At 46.3% G+C, this 21,618-nt stretch overlaps 1 protein-coding gene across 2 annotated transcripts in view; it reads right to left on the bottom strand.

Moving 5' to 3' along the window:
- PKN3 (protein kinase N3) overlaps window positions 1–21,618 on the bottom strand; it is a 436,492-nt gene that overhangs the window by 169,267 nt on the left and 245,607 nt on the right. For both annotated transcript variants that reach the window (XM_069609180.1, XM_069609181.1), the window contains exons 8-10: window positions 3,569–3,678; window positions 3,315–3,458; window positions 2,815–2,890 (exon numbers count right to left, since the gene is read on the bottom strand). In XM_069609180.1, the coding sequence (XP_069465281.1) occupies window positions 2,815–2,890; window positions 3,315–3,458; window positions 3,569–3,678 (330 nt within the window). The remainder of the gene's footprint in view (window positions 1–2,814; window positions 2,891–3,314; window positions 3,459–3,568; window positions 3,679–21,618) is intronic.

Below are 21,618 nucleotides of genomic sequence, written 5' to 3'. Positions count from 1 at the left end.
TGGGCTTCAGGCGGATTCTCATGACGGGGGCAAGGATATCAAGAGTATCAGATATAGCAGAGTGGAGAGGGCTGTATCAGGGTGGGAGTCAGCCGAAGGGGGAGGAGGGGGCAAGAAGGTGGCAGCGAAAGCCTCAACTGACACGCGCTTCATGGGTCGGATGACCGAGAAGGAAGGTGGCAGTGATGGGGGTGGCTTTGCCTGTGGGGTAGGGAAGGTGAGGTGGGAGGAGAGGAGAAAGTGATCACTCCAGGAGAGAGGAGTGGAGAGAGGGACAGAGAGGGGAAGGTCAGAAGAGATCAGGGCATCAAGAGTGTGCCCTGCAGAATGAGTCGGCCCAGACGGGAGAATAGAGAGTGAGAGAGAGTCGCAGAGGTTGCGAAAGAGTCCAGAGGGGGGACAGGAGGCATCCAGGTGGATGTTGAAGTCTCCAAGAAAGAGGAGTTGAGTGGTTGAGGACAGGAGTGAGGAGGAGAGGTCTGCCCACTCGGAGAGGAAGGAGGAAATTTGACCAGGTGGCCGATAGATAGTAGCCACGGTAAGGGAATGGCTAGGAGAGAGAGAGAGAGTCGGCAGACAAGACATTCAAAAGAGGAGTAGGTCTGCATGGGAGTAACAGTGGCAGGAATCCACTCAGGGAAGATAAGGGCCACACCTCCCCCCACACGGTTGGGCCTGGGCACAGAGAGGATCTTGTAACCGTCGGGTAGGAGTGTGTCAAAGCTGGTGACAGAGCTGGCCGTGAACCATGTCTCAGTGAGACCGAGTACGTCAAGGTCAAGTTCCTCAAGAAGGCGGCAGATATCAGAGGAATGTTTGACGGCAGAGCGAGAGTTAAGAGTGGCAATGTGGAGAAGTTTGCCATCTTTGAAGGATTTCCGGGGAGGGGTACAGATCAGAGGTACGCCCTGCGGAGGTGAAGAAGGAGCACGAGAGGGGGTGGGGAGGGAGGGAAGAGGCAAGTTAGTCGAGGACAGAGGAGGGGGCACAGCAGGAGAAGAAAGGAAGTTGATGAGGCGTGGGAAGCGTCTATCGAAGAGGTGAAGGTTGGCCTGAGGGCCTTGGACCAAGAAGGTCCCGTTAGCATAGACATTAATGATGGCCTTAGAGGAGTGGAAGGAAGCCAAGAGGACATCCCAACGGGTGCCACCATAAATGGGAGAAGAGGAGAAAGGAGAGAGCACAGAGACCATATGAAGGGTCCATAGGTCAGGAGAAGGCACGAAAAAGAGGATGTCAGTGAGAGTTACCTTGGAGGAGGCACTAGTGTAGGTGTCAGCGATAGGGAGGCCTGGGTTGGAGACGAGGATGTCCTTTTTAAACATTTTCCTACCAGATTTAGTGAGGAGAGCAGGATAGTCAATGAAGAAGCAGTTAGAAAAGATTGGTGAGATAGAGAGCACCATAGAATAGGAGGGAGTGGGTGGGGGAAGACAGGACAAGCGCAAGCGGACAGGAAGAGAGCGGCAGGCGTTAGTTTACCACAAATTCAGAACATAGTAAGCGTATCAGGTACACAGTGGAGAGGCCACCTAAGTTTGAAAATCCTGCAGAGAGAGAAAAAACCCTAGTTTACCACAAATTCAGAACACAAAGAAGTGTAGCCGCACTGCGAGGAAGTGAACAGGTAGGGGTGGGGTGGGCCGAGGGAGCAGGTGGAGCTCACAAGATGAAGCGGTGGAATGGCCCTGGCGTCCCCTGCGGACACCTGCAACACACCGGGAGCCGCAAAGGAGGGAGCCGCCCTTTGCCTAAGTGATTGGTACCAAGATGGATCTTCCCCATATCACCCCTGGGCCCTACACCCACTGGCAGACGGTGACACCTAGCCAGACCCCACAACCAGGTCAGGGACTTTAGGTCACAGGAGGAATAAAGGGGAAACGCTGAACGGAAAGGAGGAATGGCAGGGGAGTGAACAGAAAAAAAGCAGAAAACTGAAGTGTATGAAGAAGAGCCGAACGAAAAGGAGAAGTAAAAGGAGGAAAGGGAAGGGTGGAGGAAGCAATACCACTGGGAGGTAGGGGTGGAGCAGAGTGGAGAAGTTACAGGAACGAGTTGCTGGGTAATAGAGGATGGAGGACTAAGAGGAGAGACGGAGAAAGAAAACGGATGAGTAAAGAAGAACAAAGTAGAGAAGATGGTAGAAAAGTTGAATGGGAAAACTCGCCAAGATTCTAATAAGTCATGAACTAGTAACCAAATCCTGGGCAGCAGTTCAGGGGTTTTAAGAGGTAGAGGAGATTGATCTGCACTACGATGGGGGACAGGAAATCCTGGTGTCGAACCACAGCATAAGAGTCCGACATCAGAGCAGAGTCCAGATGACCAAATCCAAGGTTTCAACAAAAGAGCAGGAAAGCGACACACAGACAGTTACAGATCATGCCAAGAAAGATTGCACGAGCTGTCATGAAAGCAGCAAAGGGACACTTAAAACCCTGTAGAAGATTGTGAGTGACTGTTTGCTGGCAAAGTGGGCGGAGGTATGCAGGAGAGCGGGACACGACTACAGTCCGGAGACAAGTGATAAATTTGTCCCCTTTCCTGAAGATTCATACACCTTAACCTTAGTAAAGATTAATCATCTATTGTTCTGTTTGATAAACACTGCAAACCATATATCTTGACAAAGTTGTTTGCCGATCCCTCCGCTGTGACAGGGGCACGTTTTGGAAAACTGGTAATTACTAGAATTTTGAGAAAGAGGGAAGTGACTGAAATCCTGGCCCCAAAACACACCAAAACTCACAGCTGTGCACAAACATGCTTGCTTCGTTTTACACCGCTTTCAGGAGCACAAACGTTTCCTACCTTTTTGCTTGGCGAAAATGCGCTTCTGTCTCTGAAGTCTGGGCCGTCGTTTGATGATAGGGTTACAGAACTTCACCTGCAAGAGCAGTCAAATGAGTGAATCTGGGGCAATGGCTTTCTGGGTCAGTCGCCCTTTGTTACACCCCTTAGTTGGCATCTTTATTTCTCGTGCAGCTCCACCCTTCATCTCAATGCTTGCATAAAATCACTCACTTCCCCCCCTCACTTTGCAAATTCCCCTTTACACAGTTTTTTCTCCAGTCTTCTTGAGACCAACATGAAACCCTCTTCCATCCTTCCTCTATTCTTACCACCCACCTCATTCTCGTTATCCCTAGCGCAGCCTGGCATTCTGCTGCACCCTGGCATTCTGCGTATCAGTCTGTGATTCCCCCCACCCCTCAGGAGCCAATAGCCCTGCAGCTGCCATGCCGGTCTCCATCGCCCTGGTCCCATCTCTCCACTACCCACTCATTTCTTAATAATGTATCAGCATTTACCTCCGCATAGAGCATGCCCTGCGGCTCCAGGTTCAGACACAATCCATGACGCTCGTTATCCAGGAAATCTTCCAGTCGTACAAACTTGAGCCCACAAAGCTCCCTCCAATCCCGCCAGTGTACAGCAATCTCCAGCTCCCTGGACTGCAAGAGCAAGGAGGAACATGCATAAGAAACACACAAGCACCTGCCAGTAATCCTCCACCTGCTCCCGATTGACAGACCATTTAGTGGTGAGAGGGCACACATCTTACCCGATCCAACTCAATGCTGAATTTCTGGTCCCAGACTTGACTGTTTGGCAGTCCCCAACTTGTCTGGCCGACCCTCTTGTTATCCACCTTAAGAACAACACGGATCTCCCCTGATGGAAGAGAGGCAGGGAGTGTGAGTGAGAGACAAACACCTGAAAAAGCAGGATACACATGGTGCCAAAGAAAAAGTTTACATCCAGAGATGGGTGCAAGACCAAAAGTCCCCATGCTGCCGTTTTGGCACAAGGCTTTTCAGACCTTGGTCAATGAGCCCTCATTTGAGTCATCGTCGGGGACACAAATACTAAATGTGCCCCCAGAGAAAGCCTAAGCTCTTCAGAGTACAGTCAGGGTACAGTGTCCACACATTGCCTGGTTGCATGGCCTCAACTGGTGGCTGGAAGCCTGCTGCGATGAACAAATGACTTACCTTTTGGTAATGTTCTTTCTGATGGATGTTCCTCCCACGGATTCCTCACCTATGATATCCCTATCCCAGAGCAGCTGTTCTTCAGACATCTATCCCTGCCAGAGGGCACAGCGCGGCTCCGCCCGACTCCTATACATGCCCCACACTGGGCAGGACGTCGGGCCCAGTGTATATATAGACACGCCAATCTCTGCGACCTCAGTTAAACCCCTTTTCTCTAGCACTCAGATGCTGAAGGAACGCAGATCCGATGGCGTACTAGTTGTCCACCATGGGGGCAGGTACAGAGGGCAATGAGGAATCTGTGAGACACATCCATCAGAAAGAACATTACTGAGAGGAAAGTAATTTGTGCTTCCAATGGATTCCTTCCTCTCACAGATACCTAATCTATGATCAACTCTCAAAGTAGTACATAAACCTGGAGGAGGGGAAAAAGCAAGGACAGCACCTAAGCCCAAAAACTCTGGAGGACTGCTCTAAAAAAAGGGCACCCTGGCAGGCAAGGGAATCCAAGCAGTAATGCTTGCAGACATGTGCAGAGATGGCCACGTTGCTGCCTGGCAAATGCCCAGGACTGGAACTTGCCCTCTGCAGGGTCGAGGAGGCAGCCATTAATTTGTTAGAATGAGCTGCGAGACCCTCAGGCCAGATCGTAGCTTTCCAAGATGCAGGGAATGATCCACCTTGACGGGGTCTGTTTGGTCACAGCCCGGCCAGCGTGAGCACCAGCGTAACCAATGGAAAACTGGTCACCTTTCCTAGTGTGACTAGTCTGATAGACATAATAGCTGAGGGCCCACACCGGGTCCAGCCAATGGAATATGCCGAGGAAGGGGGCGGCGGAGGAAGAAACACAGGAAGATGGATCAGAGAAAACCTTTGGAAGAAAGGAAGGTCTCACTCACAAAGTCACCTTTTCACTGAAAAAAAAACAAACAGGGAGGTTTAACAGACAATGCCTGGAGTTGCTCATTCGCCGTGTGGAAGTGATAGCAACTAGGAAAATTACCTTAAGGGTGAGCAATCTAATAGAATAGAAATGAAGGGGCATAAAAGGAGCTCCCATCACGAAGAAAGTCAAAACCAAATTCAGATCCCACGCTGGAAACAAACTGGCGCGGAGGAAACAGGTCACACAACTGTGAAAACAAGAAAATAATATGAGGCAGGGTAACCAAAAAGGAAACACACCAAACACAGGTTACAAAGGAACATACAAAGTACTTTATTTTATACTGAATCCAGTTACAAAAGGACAGAACAAAATTCAGATAGCTATCGACCCTCAGTACAACACAGCGAACTCCGGCGTGGTTCGGTGTGCTCAGTGAGTGCAAATATTCATTGAAACAGTCAGGCTTTTATACATTTCTCCAGCCTGTTGCCCAGCCATTCTGCAGGTTAACCATTCCATAAATAAGTTACTGCTCTAGGGACCCTTGCCAGGTCAAATCTAGTTCATCTTAGGTTTATACATTAACAAGAAGAAATGGTAATAATGTATGCTCTAGGCCTAACATTACAATGCGGGACTTAGTTTATACAATGTAGTTAAGCAGGTGTTCTCATTCAATTATAGATCAGTTTCGGTGATACAGGTAATCCATTGCACACAGGTCAGCAGAAGGACAAAGTCTCAGCTCATGACAAGTGGCCTGCAGGCAAGTTATACATTATCTGTACAGAGGTCATGACAATCGAGTTCTGTTCTGAATAACATAGGCTACCATTTTAGCTCACATGGTGACTTTATAGAGCAAGAAAACCTAAAATGGCGGCTTGTCCCAAAACAGTTTACATGGTTTCTAAGGTCAGGACCTTGCAATGCGAGTTTATTCACATGTAGTGTATAAGCAGCTTGTTAGCAGCTTGGCGTAGGCCAATATACATATATTCATAGCAATAGGAGGCACGATATAATTTCTAGTTTGACAAACCCTCCTTTTGGCCTATGCCAAGTGCTAAACTACTTCTGATCTCCCTGCAAATAACTCCATGTGTCATCGTCCATACACCCTGAATAGCTGTCAGAAATATCTATCGCCATTAGATCTTTTACTAAGATCTCTTTCAGTACATACTCCTTAGAGGTTTTATCCGGGGCATACACTTTATGTCCTATTGTACCTATCGCCTGAGCGCAACATCCCCCTAGCATTGAACATATACTTGGTAGACATTGGATACAACAACAAAGAAATAGCAGAATTCCCAAAATAATCAGCAAGACTGAAAGCACTTTCCAACCCCAAGACCGCAAGAAGTCCCAGAACCAAGCGCTAAGATCCCAATTTCCTTCGGGAACATGCACTTCTGAACTAAGAATGTGCAGATTCTGTATTGCCTTAAAAATTGTCGGCGAGGAATCTGGTACGAAAACACAGCAAGCGGACCCCACTAATTTGCATACTCCACCTCGTTCTGCCAGAATGACATCTAATGCCATCCGATTTTGGAGTGCTACCAATCTTATTGCTTTTTGTTCTAGTGTCATATTGTAGAGTATGTCCGTGGTCCGGTTGATCGTTCTCTCCAGTACCCTTGCTAATCCCCTAATGTTCTCAGAGTTTGTTATTTGTCCCCAAAAGGGCACAACTGATTTTGCTACATCTCCCAATACTTGCCCAGGTGTATCTCCATTCTTGTCCTGCCGTGGGCGAGCCTTAGAAGCCTCCAATGTACTAGCTACAAATACCCCGGGTAACCGGATTCCTAAATAACAGGTTCCCTGCCAATGCTTGGGCAACCAGGGAAATGCTAAACTACCACAAACAAAATAAACAGGCCCCCCTACATACAGAGGCCTGTTTTCTCCAGTCAAATTTACAATGTTCATACAACCTTCAAAATCTCCCATTGGCCGAGTGCCATTTCTTTGTACACAAAAGGGGACCGAGTAAGGGCTATGATTTATAGAGTAAGAAGGAGGCACGGCGTCCTTATTGCCTATCGGAGCCATTTTAAAGGAAATTAAAGTTTGAAAAGGAAGAGACAGTTTATCAGACGCCCTAATAGAAGCGAAATTAGGTTTACTTATATTTGCAAAAAGCGAGCATCCCAGGGGAGTTAATTCATGTTTCTCGAAATCATTCAAATTAGTTCCATCAAAGTTCCCTGAGATGCTATCATTCCAACGGCCAAAGAATCGTGCTCTAAGAAAGGCATAGCAAGCAGTCGTTAAAGGTAAAGGTTGAATATACCATCCCAGTCTCTTGTTCCCATGTTGCGGTAAATGAGTGCAAATCCAACAATTACTCTTATTAAAAATGGCATGCTTTGCATTCATTACTATCATTAGAGTGTTATTATGATACTTTTGTCTATGTTGGGAGTCTCTAGGGGACAGAGTGTGAAGGTGTACAGAGGGAGTCAAAGCAGTCGGTACAATCTCGGTCGGTAGTAAAGGTTTTAGAGGATAGATTTCTTCAAAGTACCAAAGTCCTACAGCAGTAATTGCAAAAATAACAATTATCGTTATCAAAACACAGCAGTACGTTTTCGGGGCCCAGGCACATTGTTCATTGTCCAAGTTGGTCACCCCCTTATTCACAAGTCCAGTGCGGGGAGCAGCAGTGGAGGTGGCAGGCATTGTAGTTCCTCAATCGACGACCCCAATGTTGGTTGCTGGCGACGCTACGATCGCGCGATTTCTTAGTCCTTCCCCAACCCTAGCCAGCAGAATCCCTTTTTTTTGCTTTTGTTCAACAGAAACTTTCTTATACAAAGGAAAACTTTCAATCACTTCTCTTTCTCAAATGCACGGAAAAACCTGTGCCGTAGTTCTATTTTCCTCGTCGAAGGTTGTACCTGGTGGTACCCAAGATTGTTTGGTCCGAAAATAAGGTGTCGTCACTTCCTGAGGGAAGCGACGTATCGGAGGCGACGGAAGTCGCAGAGCTTGAAACAGTATTTTCCGGAAGTGATTTTTCAGAAGAGTGCGGAGACGAAATGGACTGTTCCAAGCTCCACGGGCTCAGAAAAATTCTCTGACGCACTCACAGCGCTGTTTGCTACTCCAAGATCAGGGACTGTAGCATCAGCGAGGGGTTCTGCTTCTTCTGTAACGTGTGGCGTCGGGTGAGGAAGTTTTTTAACATGTGTCGCGTGGATCCAGTGTTTCTTTCCAGCCGCCCGCACTGCTGCCCGAGTGACGAACAGCACCTGGTAGGGACCCTTCCAACGAGGAGCGAGACAGGAAGACATTTCGTAGGCCTTCACTAGGACCCAACTTCCAGGCTGTATATCGTGCCCTGGGCCCGTGAACCGTACAGGTAAAGCTGAAAACACCTGGTGATAAATGAAATACAGGTTTTTAGTTAACTGGTTACAGTTGTCGGAGAGAAGTACATTTTCTACATCGCGCAATGCGCAGCTTTTAGACAAACCCCAAATATTAGCAGGTCTCCCCATTACCACCTCAAAGGGAGAGAGCCCAGTCTTAGTTTGAGGGGTTGTCCGCATTGAAAGTAACACGATCGGTAAGGCGTCCGGCCATTTTAGTTTGGTGCCGGCACACGTCTTAGCGAGCTTGTTTTTTATGATACCATTGTGTCTTTCCACTAATCCGGCGCTCTGAGCATGTCTGGCCGAATGGAATCGTTTGTCAATTTGCAATGCCGTACATATCTGTAGAATTACAGCAGCGATAAAATGCGGACCATTATCCGACCAGATAACTCTCGGCAAACCGAACCGTGGGAAGAATTCCTTTAACATGGTCTTTGCAGTGGTCATGGCTGTAGCGTCTTTAACAGGGAAAGCCTCGACACACTTACTAAAGGCACAAATGACCACAAGGACATATTTTAGATTGTTACATCGCTCCATTTCAATAAAGTCAAAGTGAATCACTTCAAACGGGACAGAAGGAGGCCCAAAGCTACCTTTTGGAGTTGCTGTCCCCTTTCCCACATTGTGTTGTAGGCAAATCATGCAATTTTGAACATAATGCTGGGCAATTTTTGAAATCTTATCATTTACCCAGACTTTCCTCTAACATTCTCTTGATCTGTTGAGTGCACACATGTGTGGGACCGTGTGCCATGGTAACCATCATTACTATATAGGCATTAGGAAGCAACCATTTCCCTTCAATCATGTCCACCCAACACCCATCATCATCGAGTTTCCTCAAGCCCTCAGCCCACCTCTTGGATTCTTCTAATGTGGCATCGGCTTGGATATCCCGTACAGACCCAACAACCTCATCCATTGCATAGGCATCTACAGTCTCCCTTGAAACATACATCTCCGTGAAGAGATCAGAGGCAGTTTGTCTAGCTATTTGATCAGCGAAAGCATTCCCTTTCCCTACATCATCTATAATCTTGCGATGTGCTGCGCACTTAATGATTGCTAACTGACTAGGGAGCGCAAGCGCTGAAAGCAATTGTACTATCAGGGAGCCATGTTGGATCTTGGTGCCATGCGAAGTTAAAAACCCTCTCTCTGACCAAAGTCTCCCAAAGTTGTGAGCCACCCCAAAGGCATACTGGCTATCAGTATATATGTTTACTGTTAGCCCTTCGGAAAGCTCACAAGCTCGAGTCAATGCTATAATCTCTGCGGCCTGCGTTTGGTCTCCACAACCGTACTCAATGTAGTGATTGCATAAGCAGCTGTGGATGTAACATCCAGTAGTTTGAAGCAGAAGCCATCACAAAACAGCTCCCCTTGTGGGTTATCCAAAGGAGTGTCCCTCAAATCAACTCTGCCTTTTGTATCTTGTTCAGTAGTATACAGGCAGTCATGTGACTCTTCGTCACCGCAAACAGTATTTTGCGGGAAAGGTAGGAGTTCAGCCGGATTAAGAACGCAGCACCTCATAATTTGAATGTGGGGAGCAAACAAGATTAATTCATATCTTGTCAGTTGTGCGGAAGTGAGGTGTTGCGTTTGGTTCAATAGAATATCTACAGAGTGAGGCACCATCAGGGTTAAATCATGGCCTAGGACCATTCCCTCACTCTGTTTTACAGACGCAGCAGCAGCGACAGCGCGCAAACATCTTGGCAAAGCGCATGCAACAGGATCAAGGGCGGAAGAGTAGTAACCGCATGGCCTATTCTTCCCTCCATGTTCCTGCGTTAATACAACCAAAGCACATCCATCACATTCATGCACAAACAACACAAAGGCCTTCTCATAGTTCAGTGTGCCCAAAACTGGCGCCGAACATAATGCAGTCTTGAGCAACTCGAATGAATGTTGATGCTCCGTATTCCATGGCAATGGCGAAGAAATACCCTTCTTCATCAAGGCCAACATCGGTTTTATCACTAGTGAGAAGTTTGGGATCCATAACCTACAGTAAGAAGCCATACCTATCAAGGCTCTAACTTCCTTTTGTGTATTTGGGACAGACATGCCAGAAATGTGTTTTATTCTTTCAGGTGTCAATCTTCTTCCCTCCTTTGACAGGAGATAGCCTAAATAGGCGACCTCCTGGCAACAATATTGAAACTTTTTTGAGCGAAGCTTTGTGACCATGCTTAGCTAGATGGATGAGCAACAACACAGTGCCCTCTTTACAAGAGCTCTCAGAGTCAGCGGCTAAAAGCAAATCATCAACATATTGAAGCAATGTACAAGTAGGGGGCAATCCAAGGGTATCAAGCTGCTCTTTCAAAGCCCTACTATAAATACTAGGACTCTCAGTATAACCTTGAGGTGCACGAGTAAATGTGAATGAGCGTCCCCCTAAGGTGAACGCGAACAAGTATCTACTATCCTCATGTATAGGAATACTGAAGAAAGCATTCTTTAGGTCCACAACACTGAAGTGAGTAGCCGTAGCTGGAATCATGGTTAATATTGTCGTCACATCAGGCACAATTGGAAATTGCGGAGCGACAACCTTATTAATGGCACGTAAATCAATTATAAAACTAAATGGAATTGCATTATCACTTTTTTGTACACGGGTAAAATCGGACTATTGCACAAACTTCCTGCAATATCTTCAATCACCCCACGATGCACAAAATCGGAAACAATGCTCTTCAAAGCTCGCTCGCCTTCAACTGAGATCTTATACTGTGGGATACGTGGCAGCTTAATTCCATGTTTCAAAACTATTTTAACAGGCTCAATCTGCAAAACACCGACATCATTGTCATCAACTGCCCACAAACACTCTGGTACATTACTGAATTCTAGCTGCAAAGGTCTAGTCAAGAATTGCGAAACAGAACATTGCTGTGGTGAAATCGTCAAACACACTCCATCAGAAGAACAATGAATTACCGCATTTAATTCCTTCAACAGATTCAACCCCAGCAAATTCTCTCCACAATTCGAAGTCAAGAGAAATGGACAGTGGTCCGTAAAGGGACCCAAAGAAATAGGTACCGGTGAAGAAACCGGACAAACAACTGGTGTGCCAGAAAACCCTACAGAAACATTGTTTTGCCCTGACAGTGGAATGTTTGGAACCAGAGAATGATCAATGGAGCACCTCTGTGCTCCAGTGTCTATCAAAAATTGATGTTTCCTATTTCCCACTACCATTTCAACGTAGGGACCTTTCTGATTAACGGGAATAGGTGTAGGTTCCAAACCCTGCTTCGGGCAATCCTAACGAAACAAAATATCATCAAAAGGAAGCTCTTCAGATAGATATGCAGCAGAAGGATGATCAAATATGTTTCTAGTATCCACACTCGAAGTCTGATTATCCTGTGAAAAAGGTTGTTGGGGATCCTGCGAAACCTGGCCTCTACCAGGGCCCCCTACACCCGGGCGACCTCTGGATCGTCTACCCATATTTCCAAATGTGTTATTCGACCTCTGTCGAAGGACGGGGCATTGTGCACGCCAATGACCCTCCTGGTGACAATAGGCACACTGGTTAATATTCACAGGACCCAATGGCACATTCCCTTGTGGAACATACTGACCTCTAATCTGCGAACTACCCCCTCTGGGGCCTCTAACAATTTGCTGTAACAATACTTTAGTCTTCAAATCACCTTTTCTCTTCTCGACTCTATCTTTTTCATTATTGACACGGTTCTCGTAGTACTGAGCCATGTGCAGTACTTCTGATTGGGATTTCGCCTGCCAAGTGCTCTCAAAAGACATAATTTCTGACTGGATGTCAGGCAGCAATCCACGTACAAATTTGTCCACAAATAATCTTTTCCCAGACTCTGTGCCTAAGTCTTGTCCACTGAAATCCGAGAATACCTGTTCGAACCGATTAAAGAACTCGGTAGCACCCTCAGATTTTCCTTGGACACAGGCCGTAAGCTTGTCCCAAATAATTCTCTTTTCGGGGATTATAGTTTTCAGTTTTGCAATGATTCTGTCAGGCAAAGTTAGTATCACCTGAGGTGGTCTCTCACCAGCTGGCCTTTCCCCATCAAGCCTAACTATGTTAGCCCATGTATCTCCCAACCCTGGTACATCGTCTATAGTTCTAACTTGTTTCCACAAATCTACAGGCAGGAGTACAGGGAATAGCAAATCAATGTCGCCTAGGGTAAACACTGAGGACTGCAAAACGGACTATCTCTTTATAGAACCCTGTCGGATTTTTCCTAATGTCAGGAATAGTTTGTCTAATAGTATTCACTTCCTTTCGTGAAAACGGGACGTGAACAAACTGCGATACATAATGTGCAGGAATGTCCACTGCAGGTGTACCTGCTGCAGCATTAGCAGGAATCTCAACCTTTGGGACAAATGTCGGAGGAACCTCTCTCATAGGCAACTGAGATGTAGGCAACTCCGAACGCTTACTAAGCAACAGAGCTAAGTCGAGCGCTAAAGCAGTTGAAGAAGTGTCAAGTGAAAAAGCTCACTTATAAATGCTCAATAACTCTGGGACAACTAACCTTTCTCTTTAAACATTCATCCTGCAGGTACTGTACCATTACCTGTATCACTTTCCTCTGCATTTCTAGCGTATATTGACTGTATGTGTCATATACCTCAACTGGAGTTATCGATATGTCTGAAATCCATCTAATCGCATCTTTTGTACAAATTCACACCTCCTCAGATGTCGATTTACGACACGGAAGAAATCGTTTCTGTACATACATACTTTCTTCTTCGTCATCCTCATTCCGTAACCTTTCCAACTCCTTCCTATACTGAAATATCCTCTCAACATGCTCATGTACCTTCTCCACAGTGTCTCTTGAAAACGCTAAGGTATTCAGGTCCCTCAACCCTTGTGGGAGGTCTGCATTATTTAATTTACCCCACATTACACATAAATGAATCCCTAAACCTTCAATGAAAACATTTTTCTCAGGAAAATTATCTATATTAGAAAGTGTGGCAAGAACATTAACTCGATCATCTCTCTCCATACAATGCTTAGCCCTTGCAAACAAATCCTGTTTCTTTTCTGTAGGAACAGTATTACGAGTAACAATCCTCGACCCCGCACCCTGATCAACTACAAGCGGTACAGAACTACTTGGGAGTGAGGGGTCAGGCAAATTCAATGGAGGTACTATTACAGGTGCAATGGGAAGAGGCAGAGGAGCAGGTGGAGGAACAACAACCGGAGGAATAGGAACAACAGGCTGAGCAGGAAGAGCAGGAATAACAGCAGGAAGAGGTACAGCAGGAGGAAGAGGAACATACGGAGGTGGTGCAGAGGCACCAGGCCTTCGTTCATTTAACAATTTGTCGATAAACTCATCAGAAACATGAAGATCTTTAGAAGGATAGATTTTCTGAATACCGAGTGAGAAAGCCCTGTCCATATTCCTAACCGACTTAGACTGTTTGTCCTGATCATATAACAACACCTTTTCAGCATTTGTTTTATGACGGCGCGCATGTTTTTCCCTACTTTTAAGCTGCTGCAACGCTTCTCTTTTCCAATTTTGCAAAACATCAAATGCTGCAGGTCTGGCCGCCTTTTTTTTAACAAGACTGACTCTAAATATTCAATACGAGGGATCTCAAAACTACCATTGACTGGCCACTGAAGTTCGGAGGCATGTCTGGTTTGTCTGTGCCAAATTTTATTAAATACTACACTTCCAATGCCATGCTTACAGTACATAGTACATGCCGGTGACCCCTCCTGTGGTGCCGGATGGCTAAATTCCAAAGATTGTCTATCGCTGCGGAATAATGACCTAAAGCAGCTAGACAATTTCCCAGGCATTTGTCAAATACTCGGTATTACCTGGTCAATAATTGTGTCTGCAGATACAATGCGCCAAATTCCAATTGTCAGGGTTGAATTAAGAGTCGGGTAACGACTCACCTGACCAAACCTAAGGAGGACCGATCGGTTTACAAAGGACTTACCTAACGAATTTTACCTTGTGTATGGTGATTTCGGCAAATCTGCCCGCCTCAAAAAATTGACCCTCGTCAAGATGCCGTCTCAGACCACACAGCTATCGTCCAGGGAACGGATTGTGCAGCGCTGCTGCGGCGTCTCGTTCAGTCGGGCCCGTTATGTCGCACCGTCCGATCCCGGTCCGATAGCGTGCGTCAACCTTCAATAATCCGGCATCAATCTTGAGGGTCCCTATTCCGGGCGCCAACTGTGAAAACAAGGAAATAATATGAGGCAAGTAACCAAAAAGGAAACACACCAAACACAGGTTACAAAGGAACATACAAAGTACTTTATTTTATACTGAATCCAGTTACAAAAGGACAGAACAAAATTCAGATAGCTATCGACCCTCAGTACAACACAGCGAACACCGGCGTGGTTCGGTGTGCTCAGTGAGTGCAAATATTCATTGAAACAGTCAGGCTTTTATACATTTCTCCAGCCTGTTGACCAGCCTTTCTGCAGGTTAACCATTCCATAAATAAGTTACTGCTCTAGGGTCCCTTGCCAGGTCAAATCTAGTTCATCTTAGGTTTATACATTAACAAGAAGAAATGGTAATAATGTATGCTCTAGGCCTAACATTACAATGCGGGACTTAGTTTATACAATGTAGTTAAGCAGGTGTTCTCATTCAATTATAGATCAGTTTCGGTGATACAGGTAATCCATTGCACACAGGTCAGCAGAAGGACAAGGTCTCAGCTCATGACAAGTGGCCTGCAGGCAAGTTATACATTAGCTGTACAGAGGTCATGACAATCGAGTTCTGTTCTGAATAACATAGGCTACTATTTTAGCTCACATGGTGACTTTATAGAGCAAGAAAACCTAAAATGGCGGCTTGACCCAAAATGACAGTTTACATGGTTTCTAAGGTCAGGACCTTGCAATGCGAGTTTATTCACATGTAGTTTATAAGCAGCTTGTTAGCAGCTTGGCGTAGGCCAATATACATATATTCGTAGCAATAGGAGGCACGATATAATTTCTAGTTTGACACAACCACCACATGAACTGCATAACAGTGGGGATTGTGAAGCATGAGCCCTCTTTTAGGAAACTCATGAAAACTGAAATAGCGGTGAGGTATCCCTATACGGTGCCAATCTGTCGGCCCGCCTGTACCAAAGAAAGTCCAAAACAGGGGACAAAGGACAGGACAGAGGGTCCAGATCCCTCTCCCGGCACCAAACCGGATATGAATACCTCCTGCAGGCATAAAATGACTGTGGCAGAACTCTAAGCTGAAAGGACAACATCCAGGATGTTGTTCAACAAGTCCCAGTGCTCGTTTCTCAGGCTCTCAGTAGCCAAGCATGAAGGTTCAGGCTCCTGAGGTTCGGGTGGAGCACCCACCCCGCCGACTGGAAGAGCAAGTCGACTCTCTCCGGAAGGTGCCAGGGAGGACGGATGGACATATACAACAACTCTGGATACCACGTCCTCTGAGCCCAGTCTGCAGTGATCAGGATCAATGTGGTTCTGAACAGGTGCAATCTCCTGATAACCAGCGGAATGATGGGGATCTGTGGGAATGCATAAAGGTGGTGGAATGACCACTTGGCTATTAATGCGTCTCCCAGAGCTCCCAGATGAGGACATTCCCTAGAACAGAAATACTCCCATTTCCTGTTGACACTGGAAGAGAAGAGGTCCACTTGAGGAGCCCCCTAAAAGGAGAAGATCTCCTCCAGAACTTCCTGACAGAGCTCCCACTTGTGGGAGGCCGAAGTTGTTCTGCCTAAGGCATCTGTTGTGACATTCTCTCGTCCGCCCATATGAGCCGCTATCAGAGAGACAATATTGTTCTCCAGAACCACTGTCGCATTGCTTCTGTGCACAGAGGCAAGGACCCTACACCAGCCCTCTTGTTGAGGCAGTGCATGTCCACTGTGTTGTCTGTCAGAACGAGTACGGTCTTGCGTTTCACAGAGGGGAGGAAGGTGAATAGGGCCAGGCAGATCTCCTTCAACTCCAGCAATTTGATGTGTTACCAAGACTCTGCAGAAGACCAATGACCGAGGATATCCAATTTGCCCTAGCCAATAAAATAGCTACTCTACATAATAAAATCTCATGCAAAAAAATTGGCTTAAATGATCCCCTCACCCCCAGTACCACTGACAAGGCTAGCAGAGACGAATCCATGTGATTCAATTTCACCAAGGTCTCCATCCTTGAAGTGGAAAGAATTATTCTGTCCCTCAAACCTTCGAATTGTCAGGGAGACCTATGCCCTGCACAGCTTATCAAGGATGCCGCCCGTGATCTATCCCCATTCATCACCAAACTCATTAATGCATCCTTTACGACGGGCATTTTTCCCACTAACCTTAAACAATCATGGGTACTCCCACTCCTAAAAAAACCCACCCTTGACCCATCCACACCCACTAATTATAGACCTATCACTACTGTGCCCTTCCTTCTAAAAATCTTGGATAAGGTAGCATACACTCAAATTCAAAAACACTTGGAACAACATCATCTTCTAGGAGCTAGGCAATCAAGTTTCCGCCCCCAGCACGGCACAGAAACTGCCCTCATCGACTTGAAGACCCAAATCGACGAGCTTAAAGACAATGGGAAATCAGCATTCTAGATCTCTCAGCTGCCTTCGATTTAGTCGACCACACCATCCTCTGCAAGCACCTAAATACTGCAGCACACTTCTCTGAGGAAGCGGTTACCTGGATTAGATCCTTCTTAAATGGCAGAACAATGAGGGTCTTCTCGCCGCTAGCTGCTGCAGACCCCATACCCCTTACCTGCGGGGTGCGCCAGGGTTCCTGTGTTTCGCCGACACTCTAACATCTTCATTAAGCCCCTTTTCGATGATCTGGACCATCTCGGTATCACCTACACTAATTATGCAGATGATACCCAGATCCTCCTCCCCCTTTACGGGGATTATGAAAAGGATTTGACCTTGGTGAACAGAGTGTATATCATCATCCAGGCATGAATGGCCACACAAGGTCTATGCCTGAATGATGATAAAGCCAAACCCATTATCCTGGGCACCCAGACTAACTTAAAAAAACTAGGTCCTAATTATTCATAATTTATAATTGATGGCAACACCATAAAAGTAGAGCACGAGGTAAAAACACTTAGTTTCTATCTCGACTCTCACCTCTCATTCACTAAACAGGTCAACTCATTAGCATCTGCCACAGCCTACACGTGCAAACTGATACGTACTGGCAAACCTTTCCTATCTGAAAGCAGTTGCATTACCCTAGCCAGAGCCCTCCTCCTCTCACGACTGCGCTATTGTAATGCCCTCTACCTAGGAGCTTCCAAAGCCATTATCAAAAGAATCCAAATCTTACAAAATAATGCCCTTCGAGCAGCCCTAGCCATCTCCAGAAGAGACCATATATCCGAGACTAGCTGACAGAACAACTAGCTACCAACCTACAACAAAGTCATCCTAAAAACTCTATTGTTGACACACAAATCACTTAACAATGCTGCACCCATCTACCTGGCTGAGAGATTTCATAAGCAAACTTCCACTAGACCAGTAAGACTTATCAATAAAGATTGCCTTGTTATAACTAGCTTCAAACGATCCACAATTGGAGGTAATAGCTTCCCAGTGAAAGCGTCCCAATTCTGGAACACCTTGCCTCCCAGCTTCAGAACAGACCAAACTTATCACAAGTTTAGAGCCAACACCATCATTTGGTTAAAATCCAACTACCAGCTTTCCTAAACCCTTCGCCTACTGCTACAACCACAACAGCGTGCAACCAACGATCCCCTGGACTCTATTTTTTTATATATATCCCTGTGTCCATACTCGCCCACTGCACATCATGTTTTGTACATATGCCTTCTCTGTATATAATTTATCACGTGTTTGTATCCTGTATAACTGTGTGTAACTAAGCTTCGCATATACGTGTAATTGCTGCGCCCTGTTACCCCCGGGTATGATGCGCATTATAAATTATAAACAAACAAAAAAAAAAAAAACAATGTCCGATCACTGTCAGTTCCGACAGCTGAGCACCCCAGCCAGATAGAGATGCGTCCATCTTGTGTCATAGGCCATCTTACAAGGGTTCTATGTCATTTCATCGACACTCGTTTTTACGACTGGTGTTTTTACAAAGAGTAAAAACACCCATCGTAAAAACGGGCGTTAATGAAAGGAAGTCGTACCCCTGCAAAATCCTGAGCCATACTGTAATAGATCTGACATGTGGCCCTGAAACTGCGACCACTGGCAACGAAGAAGTCACTGCAGCAATCTCCTGCACAGCCTCGCCTCCGACACGACAAGGATGCCGGTGCCATGAGGCCCAGAAGGTGCAGAAAGGCAGAGGCTGGTACCCATACCTAGGACTGGAAGATTGTCACCATCAAAGTATGTTTGCCACTCTGTTCTCAGGTGGGAAGGCCCTGCCCAGGCGAATGTTCAAGACCGCTCCGATAAATCGAAGGAACTGGGATGGTGAAACTTGAGACTTTTTGAAGTCCAGGGAAAAGCCCAAATTAGGCATCAGAGTGCATGCATGAAGTAGATGCTCCAACACTAGAGCTGGAGAGCAAGCTCGTATGAGCCAATCATCCAGGAACGGAAAGACATGAATGCCCTCCCTCCTGAGGCGAGCTGCCATCACTGCTAGCAGCTTGGTGAAAACCCTCGGGCCGAAGAAAGGCAGGACCACAAACCTCAGGTACTTCCTGTGCTTTCGATAAAATCGGCACATGGAAGTAGGCCTCCTGGAAATCTAGTGAGACCAACCGGGTCTGCAGATTGAGGGATTTCAGGATCCGGGCAAGAGAGTGACCATTTTGAACTTGTCCTTCTGCAGGAACAGGCTAAGCAGCCGCAGATCCAGAGTGGGACGTAAGCTCCAGTCTTTCTTTGGCACCAGAAAATAGGTGGAGTAGCACCCCCTCCCTCGTTCTGAGCGTGGTACCAGTTTGATCACGCTCTTTGAAAGAAGCGGATGGATCTCCTTCAAAAGGATGGAAACTGTCTTCCTATAACCTCTAGTGACTAAATTACGGGTGACAGATCTGATGCAGGGAATAACAATGGCAGGAGAGGCGCACAAAACAATCGCTGTCACAGATGATATGCCGTTAGCATCATCAGATCTGGAAAACTCCTTGCCAGCGCTCATGAAGAAGTTGGAAGTATTTGGGGCATTATCTGGACTAACGATTAACAGACAGAAATAATCCGGAGGCAATGGATAGGCTGGGGTCTACAACTCTACAACACATTTAAAAATCGCGGAAAAAGGAATTGCATATTTGGGCATAATACTAACAAAAACGATAGGGAAAATGTATGGGGCAAACTACCCACAAATGTTGGCAAAAATTCAAACGGACCTTATGAAATGGAACCCCCTGACAATAACATGATGGGGACGAATGATGGCAATAAAGATGGTGATAGTGTTGAAATGATTATATTACTTCCAAGCACTGCCTATTAGGGTTCCAAAGATTTTCTTCAGATCCCTGAAGAGAGCCATAACGTCATACATTTGGAAAAGGAAACCCCCAAGGGTATCTATGTGTACATCAACGGCCCCAAGGAATCGAGGGGGTCTAGCACTCTCCCTCCATTTCCACAAATACTACGAGGCTGCCCAACTATGGGTGGTGAAAGAATGTTTAGCAGACGACCAACAAAGAATATGGGCCCAACAAGACAGGGCGGTAGCGGGATCTTCCCTCTCGGGGCTTATGTGGTTGAATAAACAGCATATACACCCAAATATCAAGAAAAGTGAGATTATTGGGGTAGGGGTGGACGTATGGGATCAGGCAATTGAGCAAAGAGCCTCAACGGTAAACGCATCTCCATTTTATCCACTGTTCGGATATCCGGATTTTCAGCCGGGAATGGAAAAAGGGGCATTCAAAGCTTGGACGGGGGTGGGATGCCAGAAGATATAGGATATGTACCGGGGCAGGCCCTGAGGACCTGTGAGGAATGCATGCACAATATGGGCTAACAGAGAGGGATAGTTTTACATATAACCAATTGAAACATAGGTTAGTTACCCCAACGATTAAGGAGGCAGCCACAAAGCAGCTGAGCCCTATTGAAGAATACATAACGACTCACACGGGCACAAGAAGCTTGGTATGAAACTTCTATAAGTACTTAAACGACCACAAAGAAATAGTTCATTCGAAGTATATGAAAAAATGGGAAGGGACGCTGGGGGAAGCCATTCCAAGAAGACAGTGGGAACATGTGTACACCCGAGAGAATTCACGCAATGTTTCCCTTGGCATCAGATCTATGCTGAGGGGCAGGGGGGGTGGTTAAGTTGCTGGGGAACTGGAGACATATTTGGTGGAGCTGCCCGGTTCTACAATCATATTGGGTCGGGGTGAAGAGGCAGATGCAGGAGCTGTTTCAGGGAATGGAGGTATTAGGGGAAAGGGTATGGATGTTTGGGATGCGGGATCCAGGGACGAAAATGTATACTAAAATGCAGAAACAGGGATTTATGACCCTCCTGATAGCAGCCTGGTTGGTGATAGCGCAACCGCGGAAACAGCAATCAGCACCCACGACTGACTACAGAAAGTGTGGAGCTTTGTCTCACTGGAATGGGCAACATAAGATCCAGGGAGACCAGGATACCTTAAAAATAGACTGACGGCAGATATTGGTGTATCTACAAAGTAAATGTATGCTACAATGATGTTCCCATAAGATCAGGGTAATGGACATGTTATAAATCCAACGGAATAAAGGAAGACTAATGGAAAGTTCTCACTCCGGCGAGGGGGGAGTGGGGAGGGTTGAGGGTTCAATATATTATGTAATATGTGATCTATGGCTGGGGGACCATGGTCTGGAGGATGCTGCTCGAAAGGGAAACAGTATCCAAAACAAAAAAGGGGGGGTTCTGGGAGTCTCTCTAGCAGCACGAACACAGCCCATTGACTTGTTCTTGGGTGGATGGCCCCCGGGAGAGTCTCAACCAAGTCTTTAGCTCACTGTCCCTTTCACAGAGAAGAAATATCCCTGCATATCAGTCTTTGTCCTACCCATGGGCAGTCCAGCACTGAAATGCTAGGCAATTCTCCTCTGTACCAACAGCAACCCCATACACGTGTTTCAGCCATTGTTTGCAGTGTACCCTACCTGTCAGGGAAGGAACTTGAGAACGGTTGCCTCTGAGACCAGAGATGTCAACCCACGGTACTGAGCCGTCACTGCACATACATGCTCAAGGAACTTTTAAGAGATCTACAGTACATTCAACATAGACATCCGTGTGGATGTTCCTTTATTCAAAGTAATGC

The sequence above is a fragment of the Ambystoma mexicanum genome, chromosome 8 (genome assembly GCF_040938575.1).
Source record: "Ambystoma mexicanum isolate Mex_15411 chromosome 8, UKY_AmexF1_1, whole genome shotgun sequence".
Lineage (NCBI taxonomy): Eukaryota > Metazoa > Chordata > Amphibia > Caudata > Ambystomatidae > Ambystoma > Ambystoma mexicanum.
This window is presented reverse-complemented; position numbering and strand designations above follow the sequence as displayed.